Below are 19,035 nucleotides of genomic sequence, written 5' to 3' on the forward strand. Positions count from 1 at the left end.
CTGGAAGCCATAATAGCAGCATAGTAATATTTCATGTTAGATTTTAAAATGTCACAATTTTTTGTTTGAAGCGGTGTGCAGTTCAATATGTTAACAAGGGAACATTATTCAGCAGCTTTCACTGGACTCTATGAAGCTGAGGGAGTTCATTCTATATAGAGGGGGTGCAATTCAATATGTTAACAAGGGAACATTATTCAGCAGCTTTCACTGGACTCTGTGAAGCTGAGGGAGTTCATTCTATATAGAGGGGGTGCAATTCAATATGTTAACAAGGGAACATTATCCAGCAGCTTTCACTGGACTCTATGAAGCTGAGGGAGTTCATTCTATATAGAGGGGGTGCAATTCAATATGTTAACAAGGGAACATTATTCAGCAGCTTTCACTGGACTCTATGAAGCTGAGGGAGTTCATTCTATATAGAGGGGGTGCAATTCAATATGTGAACAAGGGAACATTATTCAGCAGCTTTCATTGGACTCTATGAAGCTGAGGGAGTTCATTCTATATAGAGGGGGTGCAATTCAATATGTTAACAAGGGAACATTATTCAGCAGCTTTCACTGGACTGTTTGGGTTGGTGGTGACGTTGCTGGTGTTGATATGGATTTTGAACCCTTGTGTTGGTCTCTGGTGTGAAGTACAGTTCAGGCTCTGGCCTGGTGTTGCACAAAGCCTTTTCTCCATGCTTTCAATGGGAAGGAATGTTGCAGCTAGTGCATAGCGCCACCTAGTGGCTACTTTAAGCCAGGCTTGATGATTCACATCTTAATGAAGCCACCTGTCTACACATAGAGAGATGGATAGAGAGAGAGATATCAATCTGCCTCCCTCTATCTATCCTCTTTCCCTCTCTTCCTATCTCTATCTGTCTTGTATTTAATCACATTTAATATTTAATGTTTAATGAAGAAACAGTTAAAATCTCCTATCTATCTATCTCTCTCTATGTGACTCTCTCTCATCTCTCTCCTCTCTCTCCTGACCAGAGCTAGTCTCGAGACACTGTAACTCTAGGGAGTCAGTGCCATTGCTAGCAGACACCCTGAGGAGAGGGCGCGAGGTTTCTCACAAAGCGAGACGTCAACTCTCTCTCTGAGTCGCTCATAAAATTTGATCGAGATCACAATGTCTCCCACTCTCGACAAGCTTAAACGACTCGGAAAGTACGTAACGATATACCTGACTGTTGTTGTGCTCTGTCTTCATGTCCGTCTATGAGAAATGATCGGACTCTTCATGCAGGACACAGGGAGCCTCTTTCCAGATCGGAGGCTCTTGACTGCCTCTTGACACACCTCCCTCCGCTCTCTGTGTTAGTAGAGGGAGCCTCTTAAGAGAAAGGGAGCCTCTTATACTCTCTGAACAGCCTCCCTCTGCTCTGTGCTGGTGGAAGAGAGAGAGAGAGAGAGAGAGAGAGAGAGAGAGAGAGAGAGAGAGAGAGATAGAGAGAGCGAGCGAGCAACATATTTTATACAGACTCATTTTAAGCACATTGCCATCTATATATATACTGTGACTGTAATCCATTGACACAAGCTGGCTTAATAAGTTACCAGCACATCCCTTCTCAGAATCAAAGGTTTTGTTTTCATTTGTTTCATACATTTTTATCTTCGTGTACGGCTCTCTCTGCTGATGCCAGTCGCCTAGCAACCAACACATCAGGGCCTGATTGTTGTCATGGCGACGTGACAGGGCGACCGTGGATAGAATTCTGGAGTTTCCATTATCGGCTTCCTGAGAATCCCTTCCTCTAAACCCAGAGCTTTCAACTGCCTGAGGACCTGAGACTGAACTGGTCCCTCCCTACCTCCCCCCCCTTAGAGAAAGGGGGCACCCTCCTTCCCTCACCCCCCTAAGAGAAAGGGGGCTCCCTCCGGTCCAGGGCAGACTAGAGGCATTGAGACTGAACTACTTCCTCCCTCCCTCCCCCCTCCCTCACTCCCCTAAGAGAAAGGGCTCCCCCCCGAGGGAGTGCCAAGGTCCCTGCGGTCATCTCGTAAAACTGCTGACTTGACGACTGAACTGGCTCCCTCCCTCCGTCCCTCCCTCACCCCCCTAAGAGAAAGGGGGCTCCCTCCAGTCCAGGGCAGGCTTGAGGCACAGAGACTGAACGGCTCCCTCACCCCCCTAAGAGAAAGGGGGTTCCCTCCAGTCCAGGGCAGGCTTGAGGCACAGAGACTGAACTGTTCCCTCACCCCCCTAAGAGAAAGGGGGCTCCCTCCGGTCCAGGGCAGACTAGAGGCATTGAGACTGAACTGCTCCGTCCCTCCCTCACCCCCCTAAGGGAAAGGGGTCCCCCTCCAGTTCTCTAGTAGTGCTGCACAACAGATTGGAAACGTTGCTTCTTCCTGCGCTGTAGGTAAGAGCTCCTCGATCGTGACCTACAGAACAGGAAGCTGGCGGAAAGACCGATGTAGAATTCGGCGTTCCAGTCCAATAGATTCAGTTCTCATCGACATGTTGTGTTTTTTTTGTGAAGGTTATAAATGTATAGGCAACCATGCAGTTAATATTCCTTGTGGTTGTTTTTTTTTGTTTTTGCCTCTGGCAGTATTTGAGAATGCCAGACACAGCGAGGGTCTGGGGGTCGATTTTTCTGAAGACTGCGCCGCCTATGAATCTCCATAAGCCCACTGATTTCTCTCTCTCTCTCTCTCTCTCTCTCTCTCTCTCTCTCTCTCTCTCTCTCTCCCCTCTCTCTCTCCCTCCCTCTCTCTCTCTCTCTCTCTCTCTCTCCCTCCCTCCTCTGTCTGTCTCCCCTTATATCGCGTGCTCTCTCTCTCTCTCTTCTCTTATTTTTTGCTCTCTCTGTCTCCCCTCCCCCCCTCCCTCATCTCTCTCTCTCTCCCTTCCTCCATCCGTCCTCTCTTTCTCCTATCCCTTATCTCTCTATTTTATCCTCTCTCCCCCCTAAAGAGGGCTCCTCTTCTGGAGCGAGAGCTTGGAGCAAAAAAGCTCTCTCTCTCTCTCTTCCTCCTCTCTCTTATATTTTATCCAAGTGAGTCTCAGAGCGAGAGAGAGCAAAAAAAGACTTCTGAGAACAACCCCTCTCTCTCTCTCTCTCTCCATCACACACACACACACACACACACACACACTCTCACTCCGCTTTGCATTGCTGCCCACTCTCACTGTGAGTCAGTGCAGAGACATTCTCTGTTGGAATACAGGGGTACACAAGCCAAGAACACTGTCTGCTTTTATCTGCTGCTAGGGGGGTCCCCCCCGCTCGGCTTCCAGCCTCCGCAAAACGACTGAAGCCCCCCCCACCACCTCCCACCCCCACCCCACGGTGCGGGGCCCTCCCCCCCCCCTCACCCCCCCTGAATGAAGAACAGACCGAAATTGATGTCCCTGTGTACTTGCATGGTAGGTGCTGTTTTTAAATGTGTGTCATTGTGTAACAGTGTGTCAGTGTGTGTGTCATTGTGTAACGGTGTGTGTGTGTGTGTGTCATTGTGTGTGTGTCTGTGTGTGTGTGTGGGGGGGGGGGGTCTGTTTTGTTAACCCATTTTATAATGTAAAATTCGCCTATGTTTTGGGGGAGCGGTAAATGCATTCTATGCGGGTTGAGTTTAGCTTGTTATGCACAGTGCAAATGCTTGTTTATTTTCTTCCTGCATTCTTTATTTCTCTCTTTTTCTCTTTCTCTTTTTTCTTCCCTTTCTTTCTTTCTTTCTTCGTATACAGTAGCATTCTGCATTTCGTGTAACTTTGTAACTAGCGATCATACTGTATCCTGTCTAATAACAAATTATTGCCCCCCCCCCATTCTCTATTACACTGCCATCATTCCCAGTATCCCTGTCTTTCAATATTACATGCTTCTCATTATTCTTTACCTGGGCTGCTTTTGAGCTTGACTGGCTGGGCACAGAACAGACCCCCCTCATTTCAAACCATGTGACACTGAGATCCATTCTTGTATTGATCTGTTAGGGAAGTCAGTCAGACAGACAGACAGACAGGCGGGCGGGCGTACGGACAGACAGACACCCTCCCTATATCCTCCTCTGCTCAGTAGTGTTCATGAATAAAAATGTGTTTTCAGCCTACACAGTCTGGCGTACTCAATGCATGCTGCTGGCATGTGCTGTATTGATGGGAACGTTACACAGCTGTATTTGCCTGTATCTGCTTTCTTCAGTCAGAGTGTATAAGAGATGTTAAGGGGGGGTTGGGATCTGTTGCAGGGCTGCTTTTAAATCTGATATGATACTAACCAGGATGATCTTAGAAGCACAGGCTGCAACAATCGATTATCAAAGATCTCTGCAGAAATCGGGGGCTGACAGTCATGGGGGGGGGGGGGTGGTGCTGGTGTCCAGCAGGCTGGTTCACCATGTGAAAGGAAAGATGAAGCAGCGGCCCGGGTTTGTGATTGATCGCTTCAGACTCTGCGGAGAACAGGGATCCACACGATCCCCAGCAGCTGCTGCTTCACTCCCTTCACACGGCTGGGACAGCCCGACCCACACCATCGAGGCCAGTGGAGAGAGAGGGGATCGCTCCAGAACATTGGAATTGACCTTGGCCATCCTTGGGGATATCAATTCCTATTCAGTTTCACAGTGCAGCTTGCACTGTGGTTTATTCGTGTTATATACAGGATAGCAATTCTGTGTGCGCAACACACATGGGGCCCTGAGAGATGATGGTAGCGTTTACCGGAGCTGAGTCTATCAGGAGTCTGGAATTAGCATTGAAGGAAAGCAGTAATCATTCTCAATGTGGCCTGTGCTGGGCTTCAGCAAGCTTGTAGACCCGCTGCGAATGCCAGGCATCTGTGCAGCACTGTGTGGGACACAGCCCAGGTGATCATGTGCTTTTGCACTCCGCGCTCCCCTGGGCTGAATCGGGGTGTGACTGATATGTGTGTTCAATAGGACTGACTCGGATATGCTTTCCAAGACAGGGTGTATGTACTGGTTAATATACAGGTTCAACAGTGATGGTCAATTCCTTTCTAAAATCAAATTATTATTATTATTAATATAATAATTGTAAGTATTGTATTATAGAACAGAAAGATACACCTTTTAATTAAAGTTTTGAACTAACCCTTACAAAAGTTTCCCATAGTAAAAGCACAGCAAAGTGTAGTAAAGCACAGAGAGGTAGGGTAAAGCATAGGGAAGCATTGTAAAGCACAGACGGGTCTGGTAAAGCATAGGGAAGCATTGTAAAGCACAGAGAGGTCTGGTAAAGCATAGGGAAGCATTGTAAAGCACAGAGAGGTCTGGTAAAGCATAGGGAAGCATTGTAAAGCACAGAGAGGTCTGGTAAAGCATAGGGAAGCATTGTAAAGCACAGAGAGGTCTGGTAAAGCATAGGGAAGCATTGTAAAGCACAGAGGGGTCTGGTAAAGCATAGGGAAGCATTGTAAAGCACAGAGAGGTGTGGTGAAGCATAGGGAAGCATTGTAAAGCACAGAGAGGTCTGGGAAAGCATAGGGAAGCATTGTAAAGCACAGAGGGGTCTGGTAAAGCACAGGGAAAGTACAGTGGCATTGGTGTGGAAGGGAGAGCCCTCTGATCCCACTCCTCACAGTGTTGTTGTATGGCGTCTGTGACTCAAACACGTAGCTCGGAGCCTCACAGTGTACACTGCAGTAATCCCTGATCTGAATACACAATAACGGGGGCCACCTTGGGGAGAACAGGTGAAACTACAACTGCTAAAACTTTATTTATTTATTAACATTTATCCATCTTCTCTCACGCCAGACTCCTATTGCACAGCAGTGTGATCCAGTCCAGGTTTTACTGCTACCAGCTTGATCAGCCCCACACTGTGTCTAGGGAACAAGCTCAGGTGTGTCTTATCAAACTTCTTGTAAAACAAAACAAAGCAAAACCTGGAATGGATCGCACTGCTATGCATATTCCCATCCCTTATTCCCATCTTATTCCCATCCCTGCATCTTCAGCCTAGTAAAATATAATGAAAGAGTGGGATTGACTTGTAGTTGATAAAAATTTGAGGAATGGAATTGGAACTTGGACATGGGAATTCTGAGCCCCGGGTTTGACTGGCCCTTCTATCAGAGCTTTGCCACTGCAGGCTGTGAAATTAAGACTGTGACCCTCAGAAGAGGGGTCTCTCCTTAACACGGCACCTTGTCTTGGCTGGGAGTCAGTCTCTCATACGGGACAGCTGCCTTTCCATTTCTCTCCTCTATACTGCAGCTAGGTCCTGATTTTAAACTGGCTGCCAGCTTCCTAAATGCAGGGCGCAGTGCATAGTCGATAAGGCAGAAGTTTCCGGTATATATTTTTAAATTGTGCTTTCAGAAATGGACATTTTCACAAGGGAGGGGGGAGGAGGGGTGGGCCTACATAATACACAGCATCGTGAAATCTGTGGGGAAAAAAAATACAGCCTTAATTATGAGAAATATTAAAACGAGTCACATTGCACATAGCCACATGGGCCCCAGCAAAATACACACGCGGGACACATAAATAAGGCTGTGGTATTACACTGCAGATATACCGCCAGCTCTGTTAAAGGGGAAGCGTTTTTGGCCGGCGTTTGATGGCAGGATTCCAATCTTGTAGAGCCTTGTCCTTTGGCTCCTCAGATAAAGCCTGGAAATCTCATCCCCTGCATGAGGCTCGGGGGTCCAGCGGTTAGAGAAAGGGGGGCTTGATACCAGGGGGTTGAAATCCTGGCTCAGCCACTGACTCGCTGTGTGCGTGTGTGTGAGTGAGTGTGTGTGTGTGTGTGACCCTGAGTGAGTCACTGAACTTCCTTGGGCTCCGTCCTTTGGATGAGATGCAAAACAAGCGAGGTCCTATTGGAAGAGACTCTGCAGCAGCAGCCGCAGTTGTTGATGATGCAGAGTTCACCCCCTTAGTCTCTGGAAGTCTCTTTGGATAAAAGTGTCTGCTAAATGACTACAATAATAATAATAATAATAATAATAATAATAATAATAATAAATAATGGATAAATTCGGTTTTCCAAGGCTTTGAAAAGTAATCCGAGGATAAGTGCGGAATGCTAAATTATTGATACCAACCTTTTGAAAAATACATGATGCGCTACATTATATATAAACTGTTTGGCCAGGAAGGGGGATTAATAAGGGGGATTGTTCCACTTCGTAAAGAGAAAGGGGGCTCCCTCCAGTCCAGGGCAGGCTTGAGGCACGGAGACTGAACTGCTCCCTCCCTCCCTCACCCCCTAAGAGAAAGGGGGCTCCCTCCAGTCCAGGGCAGGCTTGAGGCACGGAGACTGAACTGCTCCCTCCCTCCCTCACCCCTCTGAGAGAAAGGGGGCTCCCTCCAGTCCAGGGCAGGCTTGAGGCACGGAGACTGAACTGCTCCCTCCCTCCCTCACCCCCTAAGAGAAAGGGGGCTCCCTCCAGTCCAGGGCAGGCTTGAGGCATGGAGACTGAACTGCTCCCTCCCTCACCCCCCTAAGAGAAAGGGGGCTCCCTCCAGTCCAGGGCAGGCTTGAGGCACGGAGACTGAACTGCTCCCTCCCTCCCTCACCCCTCTGAGAGAAAGGGGGATCCCTCCAGTCCAGGGCTGTCTCCATTTCATTTTAAGTTTGATTGGAATAGTTCGACGTTCAATAGCAAGGACGGTCTGACTTCAGCACCGAGGACAGCAGCCTCTCCACGCCGTCTGGAGTAACGGCACATGATCACCACCAGATGGCACTGTTATTCACGTGTGGTTTTGCATTTGGCAAAGTTGAATTTTTAGTAGGCGGTCAAACTGGCTTTATTTTATTTATTTATTTATTAAGAAAAAAAAGGGTGATATTTATATATATATATATATATATATATATATATATATATATATATATATATATATATATATATATAGATAGATAGATAGATAGATAGATAGATAGATGGATATTATAGCATTATGATAATTGAATCCTATCACTTGGTCAGAATAAGGATGTGTTGAATTTAAACTACGCTGGACATTAAAAAGAAGTATAAAATAATAAATGATGAATTTGGTCTGTCACGGACAACAGACGAAAAAAAATCGTTTTTAAAAATGTTTTAAATGTGGAATGGAAGGATTTTTGTTTGCCATAATATTCAGATGTCACTTTACATATATAAATATATATGATTACTTGTGTATAAATAAAAACATCTCTTCACATAGATAATGTAGGGGCCAACGAGAGACGTGAAATTGAAAGCAGGGACATCAGAGCGCCGTAAAAACGCTGTGTTCTCTAAGCGAGGCGCATTACTTATGTGACATACGGTAGAACAGCCGGGTGTAGAATTTATTTCGAAAGGGCTTCTTTTTAGGCGCGTTACGGTAGTGTGTGTGTGTGTGTGTGTGTGTGTGTGTGTGTGTGTGTGTGTGTGTGATGTGTGTGTGTGTGTGCTCTCTAACGCTCGGGGATCTGAGCTCCCATTGGCTGCAGAATCACCTGTTTAGTTTGCAATTTGCTAACGAGACGAGAGAGAGAGAGAGAGAGAGAGAGAGAGAGAGAGAGAGAGAGAGAAGCGAAACAGCATTGCAAAAAAAAATAAATAGCCGGCCGGTGCAAGGTGGAAACGGGTTAGCAAAAGCGAGGAGAGGCAGTGGGCTGCTGGGGGATGGGGGGTGCAGAAGAAAGGGGGAGTGAAGGGTAAAGCAGAAGAGGAGCGGAGTCTCCAACCGCCAGCATCTCTAGAACAGTCGCCGGGCGCGGAGCACGCCAACACACCCGCACGCCTTTTCTTTCCTTCTTTTTTTTTTTTTTTATTATATTTTATTTAAATTTTTGGCTGCATTCGGCTGTTTCTATGGGTCCCAGTGTGATGTCACCCCCGGTTAAAAGCCTCAAGTGTCTGTCGCCGGTCATGTGTCAGTGTAAGGTCGTTTGTAGTAACCGGACTCTGTCTGTCATGTTCGGCTGCAAGGTAAGCAGATCGAGTCGCTGCACATCGCTATTGTTCGCGGTATTGTGTGTGTGTGTGTGTGTGTGTGTGTGATTTAAAGTTTTCTGCTTGTAATGTATCGTAATTCTCAACCCAATTCCCTGTAGCTTGCAATTGCCGCATCATTGTGCATTTGCAATTGTGCATCTCCTGTATACACCTGCCTGCAGGAACACATCGGTGACCCTGTTCTGAGAACCCGGAGCCAGTTCAGAGAACCCCGAGCCAGTTCAGAGAACACAGAGCCAGTTCAGAGAACACAGAACCAGTTCTGAGAACCCCGAGCCAGTTCTGAGAACACAGAACCAGTTCTGAGAACACATAGACAGTTCTGAGGTTCTGAGAACCCCGAGCCAGTTCTGAGGTTCTGAGTTCCAGTTCTAAAAGGCTGCACTGTCTACCAGGTTCAGTCTGGGTATGGACAGCAGTGTGCAAATCTAGCAGCTCAAGATGTGTCCCTGATCTCCTTTATATACCTGCCTGCATGAGAACACCTCGGGGTGGGAGAATTTCAGTTTACACCTCGGTAAATCAGGGATGTGGAAAGGGATGCAAACGTTAGACCGCTTTGTGCTTTAATTAGGCTTCTTAAAAGTCTCCTGTGTTTTATCGTGTGGCTTGGTGATCCTTTTCTCTGGCTGTTTTTAATTAATTGCCTGTTTAGACAACAGCTGAAGCCCCACAACCTGTGAGTGTGTGAACTATCGAAATCAATAATACTGTATAGCAGCTTCATTTCTGCATTGATTTCAACTGTCTTAGGAAAAACATTCTGGGGTTTTGCAAATTAGGAATACAAACCAAATGAAACCGCTAAAGATAAATGAAAACTAGCCCAAAAAACAAAATATATTTTAACACTGAGAGACACACACACACACACACACACACACACACACACACACACTCACACACACACACACACACACACACACACACACACACACACACACACACACTCTCACACACTGAGAGACTGAGACACACCCACACTGAGACACACACACACTGAGACACACACACTGAGACACACTGAGAGACTGAGACACACCCACGCTGAGACAGACACACTGAGACACACACTGAGAGACTGAGACACACCCACGCTGAGACAGACACACTGAGACACACACTGAGAGACTGAGACACACACACACACACACTGAGACACACACTGAGAGACTGAGACACACCCACGCTGAGACACACACTGAGACACACACTGAGAGACTGAGACACACCCACACTGAGACACACACACTGAGACACACACACTGAGACACACACTGAGAGACTGAGACACACCCACGCTGAGACAGACACACTGAGACACACACTGAGAGACTGAGACACACCCACGCTGAGACACACACACTGAGACACACACTGAGAGACTGAGACACACCCACGCTGAGACACACACACTGAGACACACACTGAGAGACTGAGACACACTGCCACGCTGAGACACACACACTGAGACACACACTGAGCTCTGAGACACACCTGGTGCTGAGAACAGACACACTGATACAACAACACTGATAGACTGAGACACACCCACTCTGAGTGGTGCGACTCTGTCATTGTGTGAGACTGTTTGTGACTCCCTGACTCTGTGGGTTCGACTCACACTGTGTACTCCTGGAATGACTCCACTCTGTGTGACTGGAGAGACACACACTGAGACACACTGAGAGACTGAGACACACCCACGCTGAGACAGACACACTGAGACACACACACTGAGACACTGACACAACTGAGATACACTGAGGAGAGACACACACTGAGACACACTGAGAGACTGAGACACACCCACGCTGAGACAGACACACTGAGACACACACTGAGAGACTGAGACACACCCACGCTGAGACACGCACACACGGGACAGTGCTGCCAACATTAAGAAGAGGTAACAGGTTTTAAATTGTTGGTAAGAGCTATCCTTTTTTTCCTCTTCAATTTTAATATGTTTAAGGGATCGAAATTGAATTTGCTTTATTAAAAACACACACACACTGAGCTTGTGAGTCCAGCCCCCAGAAGCCCAGAATTAGCTTACAGATTTCCCAGCTGCTGGTTTTAGTTTATAATTTTGCTGCTGTGTGTTTTTGTTTTGTAAGGCAGCAGTAATGTTTTAAAATGACTGGGGTTCGTGATTTGATCCTGGTCGCTCAGGATCACAAAGCCGTCTTTGTGTGTAGCATACAAGCATACTGAGAATAGATTTAGCCTTGCATCATTCCATCATTTTCACTTCTTCTGATCAGTCTGGGAGGGGATAATTGGACATTGTAGATTAGGGCGACAAGACTCCCGTTGCACAGCAGTGTGATCCAGTCCAGGTTTCACTAGCAGCTTGATCAGCCCCAGTGTGTCTAGGCAACAAGCTCAGGTGTGTCTGATTATTAAACTCCTAGTGAAAGCAGGACTGGATCACACTGCTGTGCAGCGGGAGTCTGATTATTAAACTCCTAGTGAAAGCAGGACTGGATCACACTGCGGTGCAGCGGGAGTCTGATTATTAAACTCCTAGTGAAAGCAGGACTGGATCACACTGCTGTGCAGCGGGAGTCTGATTATTAAACTCCTAGTGAAAGCAGGACTGGATCACACTGCTGTGCAGCGGGAGTCTGATTATTAAACTCCTAGTGAAAGCAGGACTGGATCACACTGCTGTGCAGCGGGAGTGTGATTATTAAACTCCTAGTGAAAGCAGGACTTGGATCACACTGCTGTGCAGCGGGAGTCTGATTATTAAACTCCTAGTGAAAGCAGGACTGGATCACACTGCTGTGCAGCGGGAGTCTTGTTCCCAGCCCTGTACAGTATTTGAGGTTTCTCATGCCACTGCTATGTGACTCTCCTCAAAACAGGACGCAGAAGTTTGTCTCCAAAACGAAGGATGAAATATTTTCTTTTTTTTTTTTTTTTTGCTGTAACAAAAAAATGTATTTATTTTTTTTCAAATGCATCAAATTACATAAACGGAGCTTGGGTTCCGATTTTCTTGTTCAAAGAAGAATGAATTTGCTGTTTTACTGGGTTAAAGAGCCTTGTTGCTGTGAGAGAGATGTATGTATTTAATTTTATTTCTGACTGACAGGGCTGCTCCTCTCTTGAGTAACTAGGCTAACCCTCTAGTTGGGCAGAATCCTTGTAACTCTGATCCACTGAACAAACTCACTTGGTGAAGTCTCACCTCTTATGACATTGAATTCCAGAAACACAATCTCCCTCTCCCCCCCCCCCCCCCTCCCCCCCCCACCCTCTAAACCGATCCAGCCGTCAGTCTCTTCCCTCAGCCTTTGCATTGATTTCTAGCCGTTTGTAAAGATTAGACCGAAAGGTATCGCATAGAGACAAGAGGAGGGGTGCACAAAGTAATGGTGTCATGTTGCCGTTCCCTATCTCTTACAGAACGATCATGCACTGGCGCTCATCTTTTGACCAAAGAAGCACGATAGCAGAGTCGTTGTCTCTCCTGGTAAAGGCGCGGCCGCGGGGTGCGCAGGGGGGGGGAGTCGCACAGTCAGGGGAGCGCGGGGGTCCCCGAGGGCCTCCCCGGGTAAAGGCACGGCCGCGTGGTGTGCAGGGGGGAGTCGCACAGTCAAGGGAGCGCAGGGGTCCCTGAGGGCCTCCCCTGGTAAAGGCACGGCCGCGTGGTGTGCAGGGGGAGTCAGGGGAGCGCAGGGGTCCCTGAGGGTGTGCAGATGGATGGGCTGATAATGTGGATGCAGATGAAAGCACAGGGAGTTTTTTTAAGGCAGGTCTCCACTGTTCTGTTGAGAGTCATTAATCTGAGGGAGCTGATCTGTGATGAAGCAGGGCTTGTTAATGAGTCCTGGTGTTAAACCCAACGGATGAATCTCCCGCGCCGGTGCAGTTAGGAGCCGGGACTCTGCAGTAACCTCTCTCCCGCGCCGGTGCAGTTAGGAGCCGGGACTCTGCAGTAACCTCTCTCCCGCGCCGGTGCAGTTAGGAGCCGGGACTCTGCAGTAACCTCTCTCCCGCGCCGGTGCAGTTAGGAGCCGGGACTCTGCAGTAACCTCTCTCCCGCGCCGGTGCAGTTAGGAGCCGGGACTCTGCAGTAACCTCTCTCCCGCGCCGGTGCAGTTAGGAGCCGGGACTCTGCAGTAACCTCTCTCCCGCGCCGGTGCAGTTAGGAGCCGGGACTCTGCAGTAACCTCTCTCCCGCGCCGGTGCAGTTAGGAGCCGGGACTCTGCAGTAACCTCTCTCCCGCGCCGGTGCAGTTAGGAGCCGGGACTCTGCAGTAACCTCTCTCCCGCGCCGGTGCAGTTAGGAGCCGGGACTCTGCAGTAACCTCTCTCCCGCGCCGGTGCAGTTAGGAGCCGGGACTCTGCAGTAACCTCTCTCCCGCGCCGGTGCAGTTAGGAGCCGGGACTCTGCAGTAACCTCTCTCCCGCGCCGGTGCAGTTAGGAGCCGGGACTCTGCAGTAACCTCTCTCCCGCGCCGGTGCAGTTAGGAGCCGGGACCCTGCAGTAACCTCCCTCCCGCGCCGGTGCAGTTAGGAGCCGGGACTCTGCAGTAACCTCCCTCCCGCGCCGGTGCAGTTAGGAGCCGGGACTCTGCAGTAACCTCTCTCCCGCGCCGGTGCAGTTAGGAGCCGGGACTCTGCAGTAACCTCCCTCCCGCGCCGGTGCAGTTAGGAGCCGGGACTCTGCAGTAACCTCTCTCCCGCGCCGGTGCAGTTAGGAGCCGGGACTCTGCAGTAACCTCTCTCCCGCGCCGGTGCAGTTAGGAGCCGGGACTCTGCAGTAACCTCTCTCCCGCGCCGGTGCAGTTAGGAGCCGGGACTCTGCAGTAACCTCTCTCCCGCGCCGGTGCAGTTAGGAGCCGGGACTCTGCAGTAACCTCTCTCCCGCGCCGGTGCAGTTAGGAGCCGGGACTCTGCAGTAACCTCTGTCCCGCGCCGGTGCAGTTAGGAGCCGGGACTCTGCAGTAACCTCTCTCCCGCGCCGGTGCAGTTAGGAGCCGGGACTCTGCAGTAACCTCTCTCCCGCGCCGGTGCAGTTAGGAGCCGGGACTCTGCAGTAACCTCTCTCCCGCGCCGGTGCAGTTAGGAGCCGGGACTCTGCAGTAACCTCTCTCCCGCGCCGGTGCAGTTAGGAGCCGGGACTCTGCAGTAACCTCTCTCCCGCGCCGGTGCAGTTAGGAGCCGGGACTCTGCAGTAACCTCTGTCCCGCGCCGGTGCAGTTAGGAGCCGGGACTCTGCAGTAACCTCTCTCCCGCGCCGGTGCAGTTAGGAGCCGGGACTCTGCAGTAACCTCTCTCCCGCGCCGGTGCAGTTAGGAGCCGGGACTCTGCAGTAACCTCTCTCCCGCGCCGGTGCAGTTAGGAGCCGGGACTCTGCAGTAACCTCTCTCCCGCGCCGGTGCAGTTAGGAGCCGGGACTCTGCAGTAACCTCTCTCCCGCGCCGGTGCAGTTAGGAGCCGGGACTCTGCAGTAACCTCTCTCCCGCGCCGGTGCAGTTAGGAGCCGGGACTCTGCAGTAACCTCGAGATCAGATTACTTCTTGCATTAGTTTCAATCTGTGTAATTCGCTCCCACATCGATCAACGCGCTGCTAGCCCCGGTGTGTATAGGTAACAAGCTTGGGTGTGATTATTATTGTTGGTAATAATAATAAACTTGTTATAAAACCAGGAATGGGGTTTTATCGTTACCAAATCTGGGAATAAGATGGCATTTAAACGGTGGCTTTATCGGAATCGCAGCGACCAGAAAGAAATCCGCAAAACTGTGCAGCACGATTTGGATGGCATTGTATTTAACTGCATTCTAGTGTAGAAAAGCTGTCTGGGTTGTTTCTGCTACAGTAATAATAGCATTGCAGTCATCATGTATCTAGAGTCCATTAAGAGCTGTTTCTGGACCCCTGCCAGCTCAGTTTCCTCAGAGACGCAACGCGAAACTCGCAAACCGACTGCGGGGGGGCTTAGCGCCCCCCCCCCCCAGACGGGCCGGCCTGAGCGCGGCGCGGCTCTCTGGGGTGGAACGCAGGTTCAGGAGACCGGGTTTCAGTCCAGGGAGCGCCGCACCAGGCAAGGAGACTCGGGCCCTGTTTGATGCAGTAACCTCAAACTGGGTCTCCCGGTTTCAAAGCGCTGCTCCTGAATTAAAAATAAATTAAGAAAAATCATCTGCTTTTGGATCAAATTTCTTTCTGTTTTTTTTTTTTTTTTTTTCTCTCTCTGAAAATTAGTCGAGCTTGTAAATTGCATTAGAAATCTTTAAAAAAAAAAAAAAAATAAAAAACCAGGGCAGCGTTTTTTTTTTTTTTTTTTTTTTTGCCTGAGTGGGAGTGGGGTGTGTGTCTTGGTAGCTAACGCACATTCGAGTCCCCCCGTGCCTTGGCATTGAAACGCTGTATTGTAATACGAGCTTCCTTTTTTAATTACAAAAACCGTTACACATTTGCAAGCTCTCTGGCAAGCTGAGCGACCCCACTGTCTCTTGGCTCACTTGAGATGAAAGATCTTGGAATCTTTGCTTGTAACGTACTTAATATTCACTGACTGGGCAAAACCAGTAGCTGCAGTGATTTCTATGTTTATCTTGGGTTTTCTGTTGACACACTGAGATGTTGAGAAGAATTATGACAGCTTGACGTTCTACTCTCTGTGTCTCTCTCTCTCTCTCTCTCTCTCTCTCTCTCTCTCCTCCCCCTCTCTCTCTCCCTCTCTCCCTCTCTCTCTCTCTCTCTCTCTCTCCCATTCCCTCTCTCTCTCTCTCTCCCCTGTCTCCTCTCTCTCTCCCCTCTCCTCTGTCCCTCTCCATCTTGCTCTCTCCTCCCCCCCCTCTCTGTCTCCTTCTCTATCTCCCCTCTTCTTCTCTGTCTCTCTCAGTCCATTCCTCTCCTCGCTCTCCTCCCCCCCCTCCCTCTGTCTCCTTCTCTATCTCCCCTCGCCCTCCTCTTCTCTGTCTCTCTCCATACAGGCAGGCGGGTCCCCCCCCCTCTCTCAAAAAAAAAATTATTCAGCAGAACCAATTACCTCTCGACTTAAGAGAGGAGACGGGTGCCACATAGATGCGAACCAAATGAATTACCGTGGAAACTCGGTTGATTACCTCTTTATCCTTCCGTTCAGAGGTCCGTCCCCCCCCCCCCCCTTTTTTTTTTAATAGTTCCAAAATAAATAAAAAAAAAAATTCTCTGCAGAACCCGTCCACTCTGGTAATGGAGAGCTGACCTCCCGGGGGGAGCGTTGGCATTGTAGCACGATTACGAGACTCGGTTTTGGGTGGGCGGGGGGATATCGAAGCACCTTTTTATTTATTTTTATTTTTTTAAATTAAGCAGCAAGACAGGCGACCATAAGTCAAACGGCCTGCCGCTTTTTCAAAAGCTGCTCGTTTTATTATTTTTAATGCTCTGACCCGCGCCTCTCTGTGTGCTTCGGTTTTCATTACAGCCATCCCATAATACACTCTGCTATCCGCGGGGGGGGGGGGGGAGGCTGGTAATTAGCTAAATCAATCAACTTCGCTGGTTGAATACTTAATATTCAGATTTATTAACAGCAGCACAGAGCAGAGGGAGGCTGTTCAGAGAGTATAAGAGCCTCTCTCTCTACTAACTCAGAGCAGAAGGAGGCTGTTCAGAGAGTATAAGAGCCTCTCTCTCTCTACTAACTCAGAGCAGAAGGAGGCTGTTCAGAGAGTATAAGAGCCTCTCTCTCTACTAACTCAGAGCAGAGGGAGGGGGAGGGAGGGACAGAGAGGAGGGATAGATAGAGAGGGAGAGAGGTGGGATAGATAGGAAGGGGGAGGGAGGGAGAGAGAGGAGGGATAGATAGAGAGGGGGAGAGGGGATAGATGGATAGGAAGGGAGGGAGGGAGAGATGGAGGTGAGAGGATGGATAAATAGGGAGGGAGGGAGGGAATGAGAGAGAGAGAGATTGATCGTATTGTGCTACAAGTTTTCTCCAACAGCATTCTTCAGTTTCGGTCATTCTCTTTAGGTGCTGCCGAGAGGAATTAGATTGAGTATGAAATTTAAAGTCTTGAATCTTTTTCAAACGAGGCGTGTTGATCGGAGCGTGGTTTTCCGTTCTTTTGCAGAAATACCGTTACCAAGATGAAGACACGCCCCCTTTGGAACACAGTCCTACCCACCTAACCAATCAGGGGAAGGCTCCAGAGCTGGTCCACGTGTCAGAGAAGAATCTATCCCAGATCGAGAACGTGCATGGATACGTCTCCCACCCTCACATCTCCCCCATGAAGGTAAGGGGCTGCAAACGACCTCCACAAAATCCTTCCTGATTATCTTGAGCCTGGGTAACAAGCTGAGGTGTGTGTCTCACTGTTAAACTTGCAGTGAAACCAGGAATGGATCAAACCGCAATGCAATGGGAGTCTCATTTCTAGACTAGACTGGATTGGAATTGCATTACAGCTGCACTGATTAGATTGCAAACCCCAAAGTGAGGTAAAATTAGATTTAAAGACTGTAATTCCTCAATATCGCTCAGAACGATTTAAAACAAAATGCTTCTGATCCTTTTGAAAACCATTCCTGCCTTCTGAGAAACCGGCCGCTTTAATGATGCAGCGTTGCAAGGGCTGCAGAACACCAGATCAACTTGCAAGTCAGTTTGGGACAAGGGCGACCTCTGGTTAGATTCGGCCTTATAGACAGGCTGCAGCACATCTGCATTCATACACTATTGAAACAGCTGTTTGTCATGACACATCCCAGACTTACCGAGCTGAAAATCCGATCTCCAGCCGCAACATGCTGGCCGTGCATGTAATTCTCCCAGAGAACCGCTTGCTGGAACAAACCTGCCCCCTTTCTACTCTCCAAAAAGCGCGAGGCCCCCCCCCCCGACCCTGCTCACCCCTCACTTTTCTTTTGTTTTGCAGCCGGAACTGCTTTCTGGTGGCCACACCCCTCTGTATACATCCGCTGCGTCAACACTGGTAAGTCTCCCACCTTGCTGCTCTGCTGCTGCAGAGTCTCTTCCAATAGGACCTCGCTTGTTTTATGTTTGAAGGACGGAGCACAAGGAGGTGAAGTGACTCGCTCAGGGTCCGAGTGACTGGTGTTGTCTCTCAGGCCCCGACGACGGTCTGCAGAGAGTCTCTTTATCGCTGGGCGAACAAATACGATCTGAAGGACGGAGCACAAGGAGGTGAAGTGACTCGCTCAGGGTCTCTCACACACACACACACGCTGCAGTCTCCGCGACACAGCCCAGGGAGATCAGGTTCTCTGGAGCGACAAAAATGCTTCTTCCTGCCTCGTGTTGTTCCAACACGTTTGAAGGACGGAGCCCAGGAGGTGAAGTGACTCGCTCTGGTCACTGTGAGTACCACCCTGTCACTCATAGTAGGACACTCGCTGGGATTTGAACTTCCTGGTATCAAGACCCCCTTTCTTTAACCTCTGGACCGGTGAGCCCAGTACGTGTGTGAACTCGGTGGAGTTTTGAGAATAACGTACTTGCTATGTTATAGACAGACAGGAATATGGTTACAGTGACCTGAAGGGGGTATTGCTGTACCCAGTTTGTAAGTTTTAAGTACGCTGTTTGTAAGGGCTCCCATCTGCTGGCGTTGTTATGAAAATACCTCTTCAGATTTACTGACTGCTTGGGTCAATTTCTGCAGAGTAAGCTCTGAGTCGTTTCAGAAGTGTTAGTTTTCGCTGGAACAGTTTGGTAAACGAGACAAACATTGAAGCATTAGCAACATCAGAGAATCATGCAGGAGTGACTCAAAACCTGTAACGCTTGTGCGTTAGTGAGTGTGTGTGCGTGTCTCAGTGTGTGTGTCTTAGTGTCTCTGTGTGTGTGCGTGTCTCAGTGTGTGTGTCTTAGTGTCTCTGTGTGTGTGTGTGTGTGTGTCTCAGTGTGTGTGTGTGTCTCAGTGTGTGTGTGTGTCTTAGTGTCTCAGTGTGTGTGCGTGTCTCAGTGTGTGTGTCTTAGTGTCTCTGTGTGTGTGTGTGTGTGTCTTTGTGTGTCTGTGTGTGTGCGTGTCTCAGTTTGTGTGTCTTAGTGTCTCGGTGTGTGTGTGTGTGTGTGTATGTGTGTGTGTGTGTGTGTTTGAATTGTATTGAAGAGCGACATGTTTGTCC

At 49.0% G+C, this 19,035-nt stretch overlaps 1 protein-coding gene across 3 annotated transcripts in view; it reads left to right on the forward strand.

The window, feature by feature from the left end:
- The window catches only part of LOC121306537 (disks large homolog 4), a 37,068-nt gene that overhangs the window by 2,561 nt on the left and 15,472 nt on the right, over nt 1-19,035 (forward strand). The window contains exons 1-3 of one of the 3 annotated variants that reach the window (XM_041238306.1): nt 3,309-3,378; nt 17,016-17,180; nt 17,823-17,879. In XM_041238306.1, coding sequence (XP_041094240.1) covers nt 3,337-3,378; nt 17,016-17,180; nt 17,823-17,879 — 264 coding nt within the window. In that variant the 5' untranslated portion in view covers nt 3,309-3,336. Of the gene's footprint in view, nt 1-3,308; nt 3,379-8,648; nt 8,903-17,015; nt 17,181-17,822; nt 17,880-19,035 lie in introns of those variants that run through there. The other 2 variants (XM_041238305.1, XM_041238307.1) reach the window with 2 other exon arrangements.

This window comes from Polyodon spathula, chromosome 48, assembly GCF_017654505.1.
Source record: "Polyodon spathula isolate WHYD16114869_AA chromosome 48, ASM1765450v1, whole genome shotgun sequence".
Lineage (NCBI taxonomy): Eukaryota > Metazoa > Chordata > Actinopteri > Acipenseriformes > Polyodontidae > Polyodon > Polyodon spathula.